We start from the raw sequence: 17,623 nt of genomic DNA on the forward strand, positions 1-17,623 counted from the left end.
ACTCCTTGTTTTATGATTTTCCTGGGTGCCCTTAAGTAAGCTACTCTCTGGTTCCTTCCTCTTGCATTGTAATATTGAGAAAATATTATTGATCTAATTTAATGAATGATGATAAAGGATTACAAACCCAAATGATTTACAATCCTCATTTAGTTGGAGAATTCGAGCTTTACAGTATTTGGTACTGATAAATAGGAATTGCTACTTTTTGCTATTTGATGATACCTTTGTAAAATATAAACTGTGAAAATTGCTATCCTTCTCATTCAACCTCATTACTCCAAGAATTGTATCCTAGAGTTAAGAGGCTCTAATTCTAATCTGCAACACATACTATAATACTATCATATAATACTAAGCCTAAGGTAACAGTGGACAGAAACTAACCAAGGAAAGAAATATAGTAGAACTAAGAAGAAAATTCCTAAAGGTTAGAGTAATAAACCATTGGAACAGTTTGCCTTCAGAAATTGTGAGTGCTCCATCACTGAAGGATTTCAGAAAGAGGTTGGACAACCATTTGCCTGAAATGGTGTAGGGTTTTCCTGATTGAGCTCGGGGTTGGACTAGAAGACCTCCAAGGTTCCACCCAACTCTATTAATGTATGTTCTATATATTATATTATGTGCCTTAAGCCATTATAAGAGAGTGTCCTGAGTCTGGATAACATTATGTGAAGTATTCGATGTTAGGAATTTTGTGTTTATTCATATCCTATATTAATATTGTTTGTGTTTATTCATAACCGATTTTACTTACTCTAAGTCTCTAAGGCAGACTAGAAATGTGAATGAATAATCATATAATCAAACTGACTTCCCATTTATATCCAAAGCATTTATCTGGAGCAACTTTAGCTCCATCTCAACAGAGAAAAGTCAGTCATATATTGTGGTTATTCAGCCTTAAGTTTAAAAATAAGTATACGTTTACTGGAGCTGCTTTTTTCTTTGGCTTTCAGATTGTAAATAGTCTAGGACAAGTTTTTTAAAGTGCAGAACAGAGGAAAAAGACAGGTTCTGAACATACTGAAGAAAAACAAAACAAAACAAAAAACATAAATGATTGGTAATAGGTGATTTTTTTTTTTTTGGTGGTACTACAAAAAACATCAAAAGATGGAAAATTGAAATGGCTACAGAGTTTTAAAAATGTAATCCTCCTTTGGTCTTCATCGTACAAATTAGTGATATTAGAGGGAGTGATCTGTCACAGGACAAAGCTAGCAAGCAAATTACTGTTATCTACAATCCCCATCTAAAACATTCCCAGGGCAACATTGCTATAGGGCACAGCAATATTACATAATATGGCTTGTTCACTTGGTTATTCTTTGGTTTGATCTTTTGCATAGTTTTCACTGAGTAATCACTGATTGAATAACATCACACACACACGCGCGCGCACACACAAAATAAAAAAAAATATTTTGGGCTCGGTGAAATGGTCTAATCCAGCACTCAGGCCACCACAGATGTCCCCGACATGAGTGATGTTGAGCTGGCCATGCCCATCCTGGCGACAGTGACCCTGGCCACCGGAGGTCAAACACAACCTGATGCAGTCATCCATTAAATTGAGTTTGACACCCTTGTCTAATCTAACTCTCACCACATACTGTGTGTGTAGTTCATCAAGGTCATATATTACCTTTCCATGACAGCCAAACATTCCTTTCTCCAGGTAAACCGACTGCCACGTCGCAAGCGGAAAGTCCCAGAGGTAGCTGTGACTGGCGGAGGTGTCTGTCTCCATTCTGGCTCTTCAACTGGAAGAGGGGCTGGTCTCATGCTTAATGTAGCCCCTGGAAAAAAGCAAAACAGAAAGCAAAATGTTTCCTAAGGAACTAAAAATAACACCCACTTCTCTTCCCAGTCTGGCTGATGACAGGGAACAACTCCCAGTGGGATGAGACTTTGTTTCCCTGAAATTAAAATTAAGATAACTAGCAATAAAGAGAAACAGAGCCCTGTGTGTATAACAGAAGAGCTCCTGATAAAGAAATTAAGTCAAAGAACAGCGCAACCGCCTGCAAGTTGTCACATCAAGTCTCCTGATACCTCACATTCAAGCAACAGCTAATATTACAGTGCAGAATTCCAAAATAGAAGGTCCCATTACCATTTAGAGATTGTGAATGGCACATACGGTTGCAGGAACTGGGTATGTCTAGTTTAATGAAAAGAAGGACTAGGAAAGACATGATAGCAGTATTCCAGTATCTCAGGGGTTGCCACAAAGAAGAGGGAGTCAAACTATTCTCCAAAGCACCTGAGGGTAGAACAAGAAACAATGGGTGGAAACTAATCAAGGAGAGAAGCAACTTAGAACTGAGGAGAAACTTCCTGACAGTTAGAACAATTAATCAGTGGAACAGCTTGCCTCCAGAAGTTGTGAATGCCTCAACACTGGTAGTCTTTAAGAAGATGTTGGATAGTCATTTGTCTGAAATGGTATAGGGTTTCCTGCCTAGGCAGGGGATCGGACTAGAAGACCTCCAAGGTTCCTTCCAACTCTGCTATTGTATTGTATTGTATTGTATACATATACAATCATGCCTTTTTTGACTGATTGCCTATAAATATTATGGGTAGTGGGAAGGAAATTCTTAGCATTCTGGGGCTGTCAGTACATAAGTGAAGGACAGATTCTAGGCACTTTAACTTACCCTAGCTTTCCTAGAAAGCAGTTAACAAAGTTAGCACACTTGATCCCGTGGCTACAATAAACCGTTCTTGGCATGGTGTTTCTCTATCCCAGTGATGGTGAATCTTTTCGGTATGAGTGCCGAAAAGGGAGTGCACACTCATCTGACGTGCAACCAGGAAGAGGAGCTACCCAAGGGGCATGTGCACGCTGTAAAATGAACTTCCAGTTTCTGGGGTGCACATACGCACCAGCAAGCTAGTCATCCAGCTACTGGCGTGCAAGCGCATGCAATGATCAGCTGGCCAGCATATGCATGCTCACATCAGAAATTGGAAGACCAGCCCTTCCAGTTTCAAGCACTGCTGAATGCACAAAGGCCACCTGATTGTCGCATGTGCATGCATGGCAGAAACCCAGAAGAGAAACGGGCAACGCCGCGTATGCCAGGCAACATGGCTCTGTGCGCCACCTCAGGCACGCCTGCCATACGTTTGCCATCACGGCTCCATCCAATATGCCTTACCAATGCAGGATTTCTAATACATCAGATCACGCGGTACCACTATAATTTAGTGTGATGGCTTATAACATATTGTAAGTAGCCTGGTAAGTATAAGAGATACTTGTTCCCCCCCCCCCCCCTCACATTTAGAGACTATTCCTATAAGTCCCCTTCATGCTTTCCTTCTTCTCTTATGCACACCCAAACACAAGACTAATTATTAACTAACATTATGGCAGCACTGCCTCCTTTCTTGTCTGCACCTCCTCTCATTAAGTACTCCCTCTAATGTACAGAGCATTTGGGGTTTTGTATCTGAACAGCTGGAATGTTCATTAACATTCAATAACACCTTAGCAGTTTAGACAACAGCATATTTAAGCATATGAAAGCACAGATATTCAAGCTAATTAAAAAAGCCAGACACACTCAAGCTCCTTCAGATTAATAATGATTTACAAGTGAATTTATATTTACTACAGATTGCTTATTTCTCCTGTTTGGTATACTTCATGCTTAACAGCAGCACAACAAACCCAGAAGAATATATGTTTTTGATATAAAAGTTCAGAAATGTTGCTGTGTCAACGACATCAGAGAAATCTCCACATAACTGTGTATGGTATGTACTGAAATAGAATCTCAACTTTTAAATGGATTTATTCAGTCTGCATTTCCAAAACATTGCAAATTAGGATACAGATATTCACAAAATGAATATTTAGGGCAAAATGAGAGCAAAAGTATCTTCACAGGTTTTGAATAGTTGAAAAAAATATTCAAAAATGTTTATTTATTAAATTTATATGGCAACCATCTCGAGGCATATACATTCATATAGGAGAAGAGCCTCTGAAAAGCAAAACTTCTCTCTGGAAATCCTTTTTTGGTGAACATCCGAGCAGAATGGGAAAGAGAGCACATTTCTGTAGCATTTAGCTTCTAGATAACAGACACAAATAATTCTATGAGACAAGCATTTCAAAGATGCTTCTTAGTTAAAAAAGAAGACAAAAAAAATCTATAAATTTTCTTCGGCAATATTTCTGCTTCCATGTAAATCACTTATTATTGACAGGCCTGCTTTCTGAACACACAACATGTTTTCCCTGCTCTGCAGTTCCTCTTCTTAAGTATTAGATATGGCCATGCAAAAGAGCAGCACAGCCAAGAGATTAGATCACTTGGCTACAACCCTGAGAGCTTTGCTGCTTCAAAGCCTACTTTTAATTCAGGACGTGATGATTCTGTCATCCCACTCCCTTAAAAGGAAAAACATGTCTACCTGGTAGAACTAAAACCCATTTTACAAGAAAAGAGTTAGGGGTATTTGGCAGCCACCACACTGCTTGCATACAGCTAGTTGCTGCAACTCTGCTGGAACACACATTCACATTTCACTTCCCTTCGCCTGCACCAGAGGTGGCATTCAGCAGGTTCTGACCAGTTCTGGAGAACCGCAGAAATTTTGAGTAGTTCAGAGAACCGGTAAATACCACCTCTGACTGGCCCCGTCCCCATCTATTCTCTGCCTCCTGAGTCCCAGCTGATTGGGAGGAAATGGGCATTTTGCAGTAACCTTCCCCTGGAGTGGGGAGGGAATGGAGATTTTACAAGTATCCTTCCCCTGCCACGCCCACCAAACCACGTCCACAGAACCGGTGGTAAAAAAATGTGAATCCCACCACTGGCCTGCACCATTTTCTAGGAAAAAAAGACCCAGTCATATCTGGGTGCATCACCAACTTCGTCTTCCAACTTCTATTTCGACATTGTTCTAGTTTTATTTTATCTTCTTCCTCTATTCTCCTTGGCTTCTTCCACCAACAATTTTCATGGGTCACTCTTCCCATGAGAGGACTGGCCTGCAACTTGGAACTACTCTTGGACTCTTAGCCCTTGCTAGAAAAAGAAGAACGGCAAAAGTAAGGAGAACCTTTGCTTAGCTGAGATTGATGTCCAGTTTCATATCTCTTTGAGCCCCTTGGTGAGATTGTTGTAACACACTTCATGGAGCGGCTGTTGAAAATGATTCAAACAATAGAGTGGATAAAAATGCAGTAGCCAAGTTATTGAGAGCTGCAATGTAAGATTTATACTTATTTTTTAATTGCTGCTTTGGTTGCCAACTGGTTTCTAATCCGGTTCTGTTTTTTAACCTTTAAACTGCTGTAAAGGGGTTCTACCATTCATTTCCCCCCAGATGAAACCTGTCTGCTCTATGTATCCACGTAGGAGGAGAAACTTAAGATCCTTTTCCTGAAAACAAGTGAACTCATCTCACAAATAGCAATAGCACTTAGACATATATGCTGCTTCATAGTGCTTTACAGCCCTCTCTCAGCGGTTTACAAGTCAATATATTGCCCCCAACAGTCTGGATCCTCATTTTATCCACCTCGGAAGGATGGAAGGGGGAATCAACCTTGAGCCGGCGAGAATCGAACTGCCGAAGTGCAGGCAGCTGGAGGACAGCAGAAGTAGCCTGCACTACTGCATTCTAACCCCTGTGCCACCACAGCTCATTGAGAATGATGACTAGAAAGTGGTGTTTTCTATTAAGACCTTATTATGGAACTAGCTGCTTCCAAATATGCACTAGTGTCTTCAACTGGAAGTTAGTTGAATTTGTCTTTTGAATTTGACTTTAAGGAGCTGAGTTGGATTGCTGATTGTATAAGCATTCGTTGGTATTTGTATACTTTGTTTTGATAGTTTGAATTTTGTGAAAACTGTTAGGATTCTTTTTTTGTGTGTGTGGCTAAAATATTGGCAACAAATAAGCAAATACGTAATAGAATTGTGGCACTTTAGTTTAGAAAGCAGACAAAACTGGGGTTTATTAGAGAAATGAACAAAAATTACAAGGTGGATTTGCAACAAAATATTCTAATATGGATTCCAGCGAATCCACTATTTTCCAAACTCACTTTCCCAATTTCTCTCCCCCCTCCCAAATCTATCTATTGTCCCGTGGATATTAAATAAACCCTAAAATTACTATTTTCATAGTAATGTCTACTGAAGTACACTGCCTCATATACTTTTTTGCATTGCTACAATTGTCATGCTCCTTTGGGTTTGCTAGTAGTATAAACTTAGAGTTGAGGCTTCTTTGAAACAGTGGTGGTTTCAAAGTTTGGAATTAAAAGAGAACAAGTGAAGTCCCTGGCAAAATGTCAAGTCAAATATGAAATTATAAGACTTGCAGCTGTGTTTCAATCGCGAATCCATTTCTTAGAAAAGAATGTATAACTATACCTGTTATAAATGTGAACTGATATGGAATAGCCCAAAGCTTTCTAAGAATTCTATGGGTTCTTCGTGTGCTCACTAATTTCTTTAGTAACTTTTCTATTCCGAATAGGTTTGCTCCTTTCTATTTCTATAAAGAGAGTGCAGTTGATTATGTTATCTCATTCACTCTTTCAAGCCAGACTTCAGATGGTGATGGTGCCAAGAAGATTCTTCTGCAAAGTATATACGTTGTTCCCTCCCTTCCTTCTGCATTCTCTTCTACCATTTGTGAATTGTATCTCATTCCTCCCTAAAATACTAGTGCTATTTGGTGCTTCTCCATATTGATTGTGGGAGAATGAAAAACAGAAGCTCTGTTTAGAACCTTTTATTACAGCATGCCTTGGACCTTAAGCATACATTTTCTCTGGCATATCCTGAAATTCTTCTAAAAACCAATGCCCGTGTACTCTTAATTGGTGCTTCTGGAAGTTCCTTGGCAGTCCAACAGAAATCTGGCAGTCTAAAGGATGAGAAAGAGTTGCATCCACAATAATGATGGTCCACATCAAACCCAAGTCTTTGTATCCTCCCTTTGTATCCTCCCTATCAACATTTCCCAGAAAAATAATGCTGAACAGGAACTGTGGAAGTTATAGTCCAACACACTAAGAAACAACTATATCTAGGGGAAACATGCATTTCAAACTGTGGTCCCCCATTTATTTACTTATTAAATTTATATACTACCCATCTCATTCTGCAATGTAACCCTGGCCAGTTTTTAGGCTGATTGGTAGTATTCTCAGGATAGACCAAATATAAATATAAATTAAAAGAGACACACAGAATCTCTTTGTTGGCTCACTGTCCTTCCGTTAACACCCTATTCCCTAATTTCACTCTTTTCCTCTTTTAGAAACTCACTGCATTTCCATGGGGACTAGAAGGAAGGTTGAAGCTAGCTTATTGGAACCCATTCCCCAGGGGAGGAAAAAAATGATCCACAAAATTTGAATCACAGGGATGGGGACTTTTAAAACATTCGCTTAGATGGCTTTGGTGGGACAGTGGGAGTGGGAGGGAATCTTTTTATTTTCACTGTTAGCCTGCCCCTTAGAAATAGTAGGCCAGACAGGGTCAATCGCTCGCGAGCCTTGCTAAAGCATTAACAAGCTGAGCAAATTTATTTCTTATGGAAGAGGAATGTCTTCTCCTCCCCTTGCCGAGAACAAAGCCATACATGTTCAAGCAAGGAGAATGTGGGATAAAGCCCAAGGAGAAAGCTCTAGCATTTTTGTTTTAAAAATGCAGACAGCTATGCCTGGACTGCAAGCCAAAGCCATCACATCTCTATGTCTGCTTAAATTGGTGACGACCTGGAGAAAGAGACGGAAAGTGCTGCCAAGGTTATGCACTCATCGACTTCATAGAGGCTGCCCGGCTACCTATTTGCCAATAAGACTAATCAAGCCAGACCAAATGAATTAACATTCTGGATGTCAAAACAAGGGTACTGCAATATCTGTCAGAGTGGCTTAAAAGTCTACCTTTGTAACGGTTCTCAGGTCTGAATCCAAAACTTCTCAAAAAATGTACGCATTTTTCAAATGGAAAGATACATAAAGGAGTTTACTATTATTCAGCTGCCTATAGATTCCTTTTGCTCTCCTAAAGCTTATAATGATAAAACAATTATGAACCTGGTCCTATACATTGGTCAAAGAAGGGTCTTATACAGGAAGTCCTCGACTTACAACAGTTCGTTTAGTAGCTGTTCAAAGTTACAACAGCATCGAACACTTACGACCTTTCCTCATAATCATGTGATCAAAATTCAGATGCTTGCAAACTGGTTCATATTTATGATAGTTCCTGTGTCCCCCAAGATCACTTGATCCCCTTTTGTGATTTTCTGACAAGCAAAGTCATTGCAGAAGCCAGACTCACTTAACGACCGGGTTACTAAATTAACAACTGCAGATTCACTTAACAACTGAGGCAAGAAAGGTCCTAAAATGGGGCAAAATTCAGTCAACAAATGTCTCCCTTAACAATATAAATTTTGGGCTCAATTGGGGTCATAAGTTGAGGATTACCCATGTATGTAATTTTGCAACCAATTTTGGGATGCTTTTTCTCCCTCATCTCTACCAATTCTTCTTCTTTTTGCATACTTTTTTAAAGTTGTAAACATGAGCGCTAGGTTTTTCTTAATTATGCCTGTTTGATAGATGGCTGTCATTTGTGGTTACTTATCTAATCTGTAAGTGAAACTCAAATGTCCAGAAATTGTACACTGTATCTTTGAACAAAAATGATATGCCACACGAAAAAGTCCATAATCTTCATGAGATGCCTACCAAGGGAGAAAGGAAAGACAATTTGCAACAACTTAACCAAGATTTAATCTAGCAAGGTTACCTCAAATGCATACAGACAGGAAGTAAGAGACAGGCTTCAAACAAAGCAACAACAGATCCAAGCTGGAACAATTTAATTCTTGAAGTTTTGAGAATAGAGCAATTATTTGGCAAGCTCTCCATATTCATACTTATCCTGATATTTTCAGGTATAAGTAGCATTATACAAAGTGCAGAAAATAAATAAGGAATGGCATGTCAAAGAAATAAAGGCATGAAATAAGAAAATACAGATTAATCTACTTAGTATCAAAGCCTTTCACTATATTCCTGTTTCTTGAAAATTGTCCCAAAGGTGCTTTTTCAAAAGGCAACTGGACTTTGTTTTACCTTGAAGATGTTTCGCTTCTCATCCAAAGAAGCTTCTTTAGTTCTTTCAGGTATTTCCTGAAAAATCATTCTTATTTTCACATCGTGAAACTGCTTCAAACATTGCTTTTTGTCTTGAAACTTTTCACTTCTCTTATCGATTCCATCTCATCATGACTTTCTAAGTTTGTCCGTTCCTCTTAACCTATTTACTCTTCTGCGAGGTATTTGTTTTGTGATTTGATCCTGATTCATTTCATATTTCAATCTATTTCTTTTCACTCTGATGACTCACTTTCATATTCAATCCATATTCATTCGGCACTTACTGTATGCGTTCTTGACCTTATCCTCTTGTTTTACCACACATGTTTTTAAGTAACCATTCCCATTACATTTGATTTGCTTTTATGTTTCTTCTGATATATCCAACTCTTACTCCCACGTAACAAAATAAGCAGAAGCAAACTCTCATACACAGCAAATGTTCACTTTTTTCAACATTCATTTCACTCAATAAAATACATGCTACTCACTATTTTTCTGCAAGGATTTTCATTCCTTGGAATCTCCATTCATTTCCCATCTTTCATAAATACTTTATCAAGAAATACCAAGAAAAGTCCGCATATGCACATGTAAACTCCACGCATGCACACATGACACCCCGCACTCCCCTGTGCATGCACCCTTGCCCCTTCCCTCGCCCATTTTTGGCTTCCAGGTTGGTGCAGGAGGATTTCCAGGTCCAAAACAGGGAGTAAGGGGGGGGGGGGGCTCGTGCAGCAGCACCACCCCGGTGCTCTTTTTGGCTTCCAGGTTGGTGCAGGAGGCCTTCCAGGTCCAACACGGGGCATGGGGGGAGGGGTGCTGGGGCCCCCATACCCTGTTTTGGGCCTGGAAGGCCTCCTGCATCAACCTGGAAGTCAAATCGGGGCACAGGGGCGCTGTGCGAGTCTCCAAAATACAATGTGAGTGTCCCCCTATGCATGCACAGCAGGGACCCAAAGACCAGCTGGTCAGCAGGAGGCAGGAGGCAGGTGCGTATGCGCGGTGGAGCTGGGATGGGGCGATGGCTGGCATGCCCGCAGAGAGGGCTCTGCATACGTGCCATAGGTTCACCATCACGGTCCTATACTATGTAAATATTACCAACAGAGATTCCTACTTTCACTTTGCACCTACCTTATGAGGAGATACAATGCATCCTACTTTTCTATTGCAAGAACACTAGCTGAGAGAAGAAAATCACAGACACATAGAGATTAACAACATCTATAGACAATGCAAAAGAGACAAATCAACCAGCCCAAAAGAGAATAAGCACCTCTCCACCAGTAGTCAGCAACCAGATCAGCATAGATTAACTCCAAGGTTAGCCTCCAACCAGGGATGTCAAACTCGCATCCTCACATCATTGTTACATGATGTATTGTGACTTTCCCCCCCTTCACTAAACCGGGGGTTAGGTGTGGCCAACGCGTGATGCATTTGGCCCACAAGTTTGACATCCCTGCCTCAGACCAACAATCAAGTAAACAATACCCCATTCAAGGAACTGTGAAAGAGCCATCAGTAAACAGTCCAACCAAAGAATCTCTAAGACCATCCCCTAGTCACACAGACAGGCAAGTTGCCAGAATATAAGTTAACAGCAAACAGCACTCCTTACTAGCACTGATGATGTCACCTAGTCTGCAAGAAAACAAGCAAGCTCAGAGAGCACCAAGGACCATTATTTCAACCCTGAGCTACAAATATTCACCTTTATTGGAAGAAAATCATGCAACTGCAGAAAAATCGCCAATAAATCTTATTCAGGAATGCACACAGAAACGACGGCATTAAATTACAATCCCATCCCCAAAGCTTTGTTTGGCTCTGCTTTTTGAAGTTTGAGAGCCAAGAATAAAAGTCATCCAATGAGCCATACTGCTTTGTACCTTCACAGGTTTTTGTCCAGCATCTTCTTCTGACACCTCTGATGAAGAATGGGGTGCTATCTTCTGAAGCTCTCTTTCTATCACTGAATAGTTCATGTTGTCAGAGGTTGTTTTATTTGTTAGAAGGTTACAATAATACAATAGCAGAGTTGGAAGGGACCTTGGAGGTCTTCTAGTCCAACCCTCTGCCTAGGCAGGAAACCCTATACCGTTTCAGACAAATGGCTATCCAACATCTTCTTAAAGACTTCCAGTGTTGGGGCATTCACAACTTCTGGAGGCAAGCTGTTCCACTGATTAATTGTTCTAACTGTCAGGAAATTTCTCCTCAGTTCTAAGTTGCTTCTCTCCTTGATTAGTTTCCACCCATTGCTTCTTGTTCTACCCTAAGGTGCCTTGGAAAATAGTGACTCCCTCTTCTTTGTGGCAACCCCTGAGATATTGGAACACTGCTATTATGTCTCCCCTATCAGGTCTCCCCTAGGTTTAAATAGAAGCTGCATGGCCACCTGGCAGGATATCTCAATAATAGATAGCTTGCATTGAAGGTTGAACTAACTATATGACCATTGAGATTCTTTCCAAATTTCATTTCAATTCTGAGTTATATATATTTTAGGACATTCATCTCTCTCCTTGCTCTACACCAAGAAGAAAAATTACAACCTGAGAAGTTTACATGCATGTGGTCCTTCCAAAAGAGCTATGAAAGAAATCTTAATTTAAACTATATAATAATCTATACTCTGGACAAGACATGATAGTTTTATAAATATTTTTAGGTTATCCGCGGGACCGCCACTTCCTGAGTATATATGCCCATCTCACCGGTGTAGATTCTAGTACTCCATGTCCTTTCCCTTAAACATTGTCACCTTGTGGGTCCTCGGATAGGTAGTTTTCCATTGCCCCTGCTCTATAAACACCCTCCCACTGGGGATCTGACAGGATGCCACCCTTTTAACCTTCTGGGCAGCACTCAAAACAAAGGTTTTCTCTTAGGTGCTCAGATAAGGTGAAACAATAATGGAAGAACTGATGGGTTGCATCAGGAATATGTGATTGTACTGCCAGGTTTTTCCTAGTTTTTGTTTTAGCTATATATTTTGTTTGAATGGTTGCACTGTAAGCTGTCCAGAGATTAGTTTTAAGATGGGCAGATATACAAATGTTTTGAATAAATGAATGTTCCTGGCTATTCTCCCTCCATCCTTAAAAAAGGCTAGGTTCTTGCAGAAGAAGGTTATTTAGTCTAGTCAGCAGGCCACTCAGCCACCGCTAATCAAGGTTGTGAGCTGAAACAGAAAGTGGTGAGAAAATTCACAACTGTAACCTGGTGATCTCTACATGTGTGGCAATTTACAGGTAATTCTACAAATTTCCAGCCAACATGACTTTTGGTCTTGCCATTGTGGGACTTGGAGCCCAACCTACCTGCACAAAGTTGGGAAAATGTTTTAGTCTAATTAAAATAATAACCCCAATTATAGTCAAGCCTATTTCTCTCAGCTGCCACTTTCAAAGAATGATCTTTGACAGGCTGTGATTGGGGAAAGAGTGCAGGGAGATTGTGTTCTCTGCTGGTTAACAACACTCACAGCCCTGTGATAAAAGGCATAGTTTAGAAGAAACAGCCAGAGTATCTTAACTTGTTTTTGTTTACCTGGATTTGATTTCTCAAGCTGGTACCATCGGTAAAAGGCCCTTTTCTTTTGTTCACTCAGGTCTGATCCCTGTTGCAACAGCCAGTGGGAGATCCGACTCTGACTGATGCCTGCATGGGAGACAAAGAGAAACATGGGAGAAACATCCATCAAATATCTCCTCCACTCTACATAGCCAATTTTGTTCTTTGAATAGCAAAGCACTATCTATGGACAGAAGCTTTAAGCTGCTTACAAAGAATCTGAACAAGGCTCAGTGAATCTATCTGTCATTTGGCCTGTAATATGATTTTCTGAAAATACCTGTTTGTTTTGATGAAAGAAAATCACAAGTTTCCAACATAAAAAGGGAAGAAAGTAAAATCTAAAGACGTCTTAGAAAATGGAGAGCAAACTTTGAACGCTGTCAAGAAATATGGTTTCCGAGCAGCTAGCCCTCATTGAGAAAGTAGAGTTGTCCCCCCATCCATCAGGAATTTACAGAACAAGCTAAGCAATTGGTAAGCCACCAAATTCTTTATCATGTTTTTGTCTCCCATATGCCACCAATTGAACAATGCACTTCTTTGCTTTTTTATGTTAATGTTTTTCAATCCCATCTCCCTAAAATTATTGTGCTTGAAAGCTCGACTCCTTTGTATCAATTGGCATTTTTAAGATCTGCTGACAAAACACTATCTAGCATGAGTTAAAAACAATAATGGAATAAGGCCTTATTTTCTGAAGCTGATCCCATATCTTTGGAGCCCTTCTCTCAAGGTCTTGTTAAAACACACAGTTGTTCATTTCTTATAAGTTATTTAAAGCATTTCCTGTACAGGGTGGTTTCAAGCGGGTATGGCCTGCAATTTTTATCCAATATATCTTCTCAAATTTTTATGGAAGATGCATTTGTTGCAACTAGGAACTAAAAATATGCATTGCAATTCTACATAGCCTTACTCACAACTTTACCACTAGGTTTAGCATGATGCAAATGCAAAGTGTAAATCTTGTTTATTGCATACTTGTGAAAGAACTGCTCAAAAGAATTCTATCACATCTGCCTCCTTGTGGTTTCAAATCTTCCTTTGCCCCTGCCTCTTTTTCTTAATGCCACTTGCTGATCACGCTGCTTTCAAAAAACTTTTGGACATCACAACCACCATGTCTGTCCTTGGTTTAGTGTTATTGATGTTGCAAAGGCCATACATCTTAATTCCTATACTTTGGAATTTTAATGCAGAAAAAGTATAAGCTTTGCATCCAAGCATCATTCCTTTGATTCTCTAGTTCATATAGCAAAAAATGCCCTCTACTTCTGTCAGAGGTCCTGCTTACCGTTACCGGTTATCATTACCGGACTTTAAAAAATACTGAGGAAATTCTAACTAGAAAAGCAGAATTAAAATGTTTAAAGGAATGTTCATGTAAATAAAAGATTGCATTTGCTTGATCTGAAATAAGGCAACCCTTATTTCTTCCTATGGTTATAACACTTCCATGCTGAAGTCTACGGACATGCTTACACACACCTCTCAACCTATTCTAGTGCATAACGGGCTTTTAAAAAGCAACCTGAAACTGCAGATAGAAATGATTACACTTCTCAGTTATGGGGGTTAAATTGCACTCTCCCCCTTCAATCAGTAATCTCACGGTTCTGCTGTCTATGGGGAAGAACACACACACACACTGTACATTACAAAAACACCAGCCTTTTTTTTTAATATAAAAAGCTTTGAGCTCTTAAGTTGAAGAGACCTAATTTTCAAATGACATTATTGTGATTAATTGCTCCGACTGCTTGCAAAGATAGGGAACAGTGGAGTGAGAGGAGGAGGAAGAGGGAGTTCAAGATATCAGCTTAGAGGACATTATGAACACGTCCACCAGGAAATGGAATGACTCACTCAGCTGTTCATTTTGCACTGGTCAGAATGAGCAAAGCAGGCGCATGGAACACCAGAGAGTGAAGGGCAGTCAGCCATTATTTAGCGCTGGCTTGGTCCAAAATGCAGGGAGAGAAACAGTCAAACAACCCCTTTCCCCTCACACACAAAGAAGGTGGTGATATTTTCCTAGACGCCGAATTTATGCATTTTGTAGTGGGGGGAAAAGAGGGAACTGAGAAACACATAAGGTGTTGGCACATGTGACCACATCTCAGCATATTTTCAAATAAAGAGAGCATAGTCAGTGTAACAGAACTCTACCACAATGTACTATCTTTCAGGACTACATTTCCCATAATAAATAGACCACACATCTGGAGGGGAAGTTCTTTTAGTCACTCAGCCCCCTCCCTCTTGAGACTGAACAGGGAGAGCGCTTTTGATAATGAACAGGGTTAAATGTTTTATAAAATTCACATTTGAGGAGACGCTTTCCTTTAAAGCATATTTCAATGTTCATTTTAAATTTTACTTTCCCATCAATTTTAAAATAGTAATTTAAAAGTTCCCTTCTGCACACAATTCTTTTTGGCACTGATTATACTGAATTCCTGTAAAGGAGCCTATAATTCTATCTCCCACTTTCTGCTCCCAACATGTGTTATTCTCCAATCTGACCTTTAGAGGGAGCAAGCACTAAAGAAAGAGCTGAACCATGACTGAGTGTTCTGTGCAAGCTATTCTTAGCTGTTCATATTGTCATTTGCCTTATCTGTATATTAATAACACCGTGCCCAGCCCAGTCTTGTTTATCTCATTACCCAAACCCAAAAATATAGTTTCTAAAAAGAATAACAAACAGGCAAACAAAGCTTCCATATTAGCAGTTCTACGCAGGATTTCTTCTACATAGGACCCCTTTATACAATAATCATACAATTATTTTTAATGTGACAAAAATACCAACTTTGTCCCTTTTTATTTTAGATGCATTTTTATTTGATAGCTTTGGGGGCTTTTTTCTCTATCCATCTCCTACTTTTAATCCTTCCAGGAAAGTCATCAATAAGAACAAGAATGTCTCTTTATATTTTGAATGAGAGTCCTAATAAACTGGTAGGTAAGATTCATCCAGAATGGTCTAGTTTGCTGACATGCTTTGCATCCGGCATCCTTAGACGTCTACTAACCCTCAGCATCCTCCCTCCTCCCAAGACAGAGGTTACTCCTCAAACTTCCTTTGAAACCCTTATAGCTCTTATATTTTGCTGAACTTGGGGAGAATAGGATCAGGAATAGGGAAAAAGAAGATGGGATCCAGTGCTGGAAGTCAGGATGGAGATAGGGAAACTATCTGGAAAGCAAATGGTGAGAAAGGGAAACAGTTGGATAGGATTCTGGCAGAGGAGAGACACTAAAAGGGTGCAAAGAAGAGAGAAAAGAGTAGAAGAGTCATAGAAAAAGAAAGCAGAGAATGAAGATGTCAGCAGAGACTATTTGCTGAGGATGTGTCCTCACTCAGAAATTCCATATTGCCACGTCTGATGTTAGAGCGGCCCAAGGTCGTTTCCCCTTTTATGTTAGCTCCAGCCCCTCCTTCTGGGTAATTCATGATCCATGGAAGAGAAGCTTTGTGTCAACAATAATATGTAAGTCAACAATATCTTGAGCTCCAATTGGCCTTTTGCAGAACTGACTCCTTAGATGTGGCTGCTGAATTCCTCACCTTCATGGCCATTTGTATATTGGCTGCTAGACAGACCGGACACTTCTTTTAGGGAGCTATTTTCTTCCATTTCTTGCAGTTTTGGTTAGGGAAAAGAGTAATCTTGTGGAGGCTAGTATTTCCATTGCAAAGGAGAAAATAAGAATTACAGCAAACTTTTAGTAACAGCTTCTCTATAACCTATGCTAGTTTTGACTAGCAGGCAGTGACAATATGCAGCATTAAACAACTGTAGTCAAGGAGAGACAATAGAGGACAAGTAAGTTCTTTTCCCTTCCTCTACTGAAAGAGTTCAGATGGCCCAGTGGTAGCCTGGCAGGCATCCTTTCTTCCTGATATTGAGTCTCAGCTAGAAGACAGAACTATTCTTTATCATGGCATTCATGAGCAGTGGCAGGATGGCCTCAGCAGTGTCTGAGGACACCTTGCTGGTAATCATGTTCATGCAGGGCAATTGGATGAATGAACCTTTTCTGCCCCCTATAAATCTGAAGCTAAAGCAGACTTTCCCTTTTCTCAGAGTTCTTCTATGTAGCAGAAAGTGCTCTAGGTTTCGTGGTCATTCCACACTCTCTTCCTCACTCCTCAATGGTGAGGGGAGGACAGTGAAATTGACCAGACTCACATCAGGTTTGGATGTGGAGGATTGGATTTTGAGCAAAGAGAGAATCCAGGCTTCACCCTTGCTGACTTTCTGCAAGGTAATTGCAGCAAAGAGATTTCTAAAGCCTCTCCAAGGTAATTAAGAATAAGCATATTTCAGCAATTTGCAAAAGAGTACAGAAAAGTAGAATGGAAAATACTGCATGACTGGCATGGCGAGGCTGAAAAATCATGGAATGTTCCTTTTTAAAAAATTCAGCTTGTCATCTTCTTCAGAACTTGTCATTATCAGTTCTGATTCATAACAATCACTCCTTCACATTCAGGAGAACAATTGGTTGGTAACGTAGAGAAGGAGGGGAAGGAAGTTCCATGGAATTAACGAAGTCAAGGCAGAACTGGAAGATCAAGAAAAATTGTGGGAGCTACCCGGAACCTGTCAAGATTTGCAAAAGAGATCCCAAGGATCACGATTTGCTGAAGAGTTTAACTGTCCCCAGTACACTGTTGCCTACAGAGCAAAGAATTGTATCAAGAGAGTTGACCGAAGGAAATCTTTTCTCTGACCTCATCACAGAAATTGTATTTTAAAATATGCAAAAGGAAACCTTGATAAGTTGGAAACATTTTGGAACAAAGTGCTTTGGACTGATAAAACAAAGATTGAACTGTTCAACCACAACCATGTGAGA

General features: G+C 40.0%; 1 protein-coding gene across 13 annotated transcripts in view; it reads right to left on the minus strand.

The window, feature by feature from the left end:
- Positions 1-17,623, minus strand: part of HMBOX1 (homeobox containing 1) — a 137,793-nt gene that overhangs the window by 31,037 nt on the left and 89,133 nt on the right. For all 13 annotated transcript variants that reach the window (XM_081943796.1, XM_081943795.1, XM_081943791.1 and 10 more), the window contains 2 exons: positions 12,728-12,838; positions 1,652-1,805 (listed from right to left, as the gene is read on the minus strand). In XM_081943796.1, the coding sequence (XP_081799922.1) occupies positions 1,652-1,805; positions 12,728-12,838 (265 nt within the window). The remainder of the gene's footprint in view (positions 1-1,651; positions 1,806-12,727; positions 12,839-17,623) is intronic.

This window comes from Natrix helvetica (genome assembly GCF_964273705.1).
Source record: "Natrix helvetica genome assembly, chromosome: 2".
NCBI lineage: Eukaryota > Metazoa > Chordata > Lepidosauria > Squamata > Natricidae > Natrix > Natrix helvetica.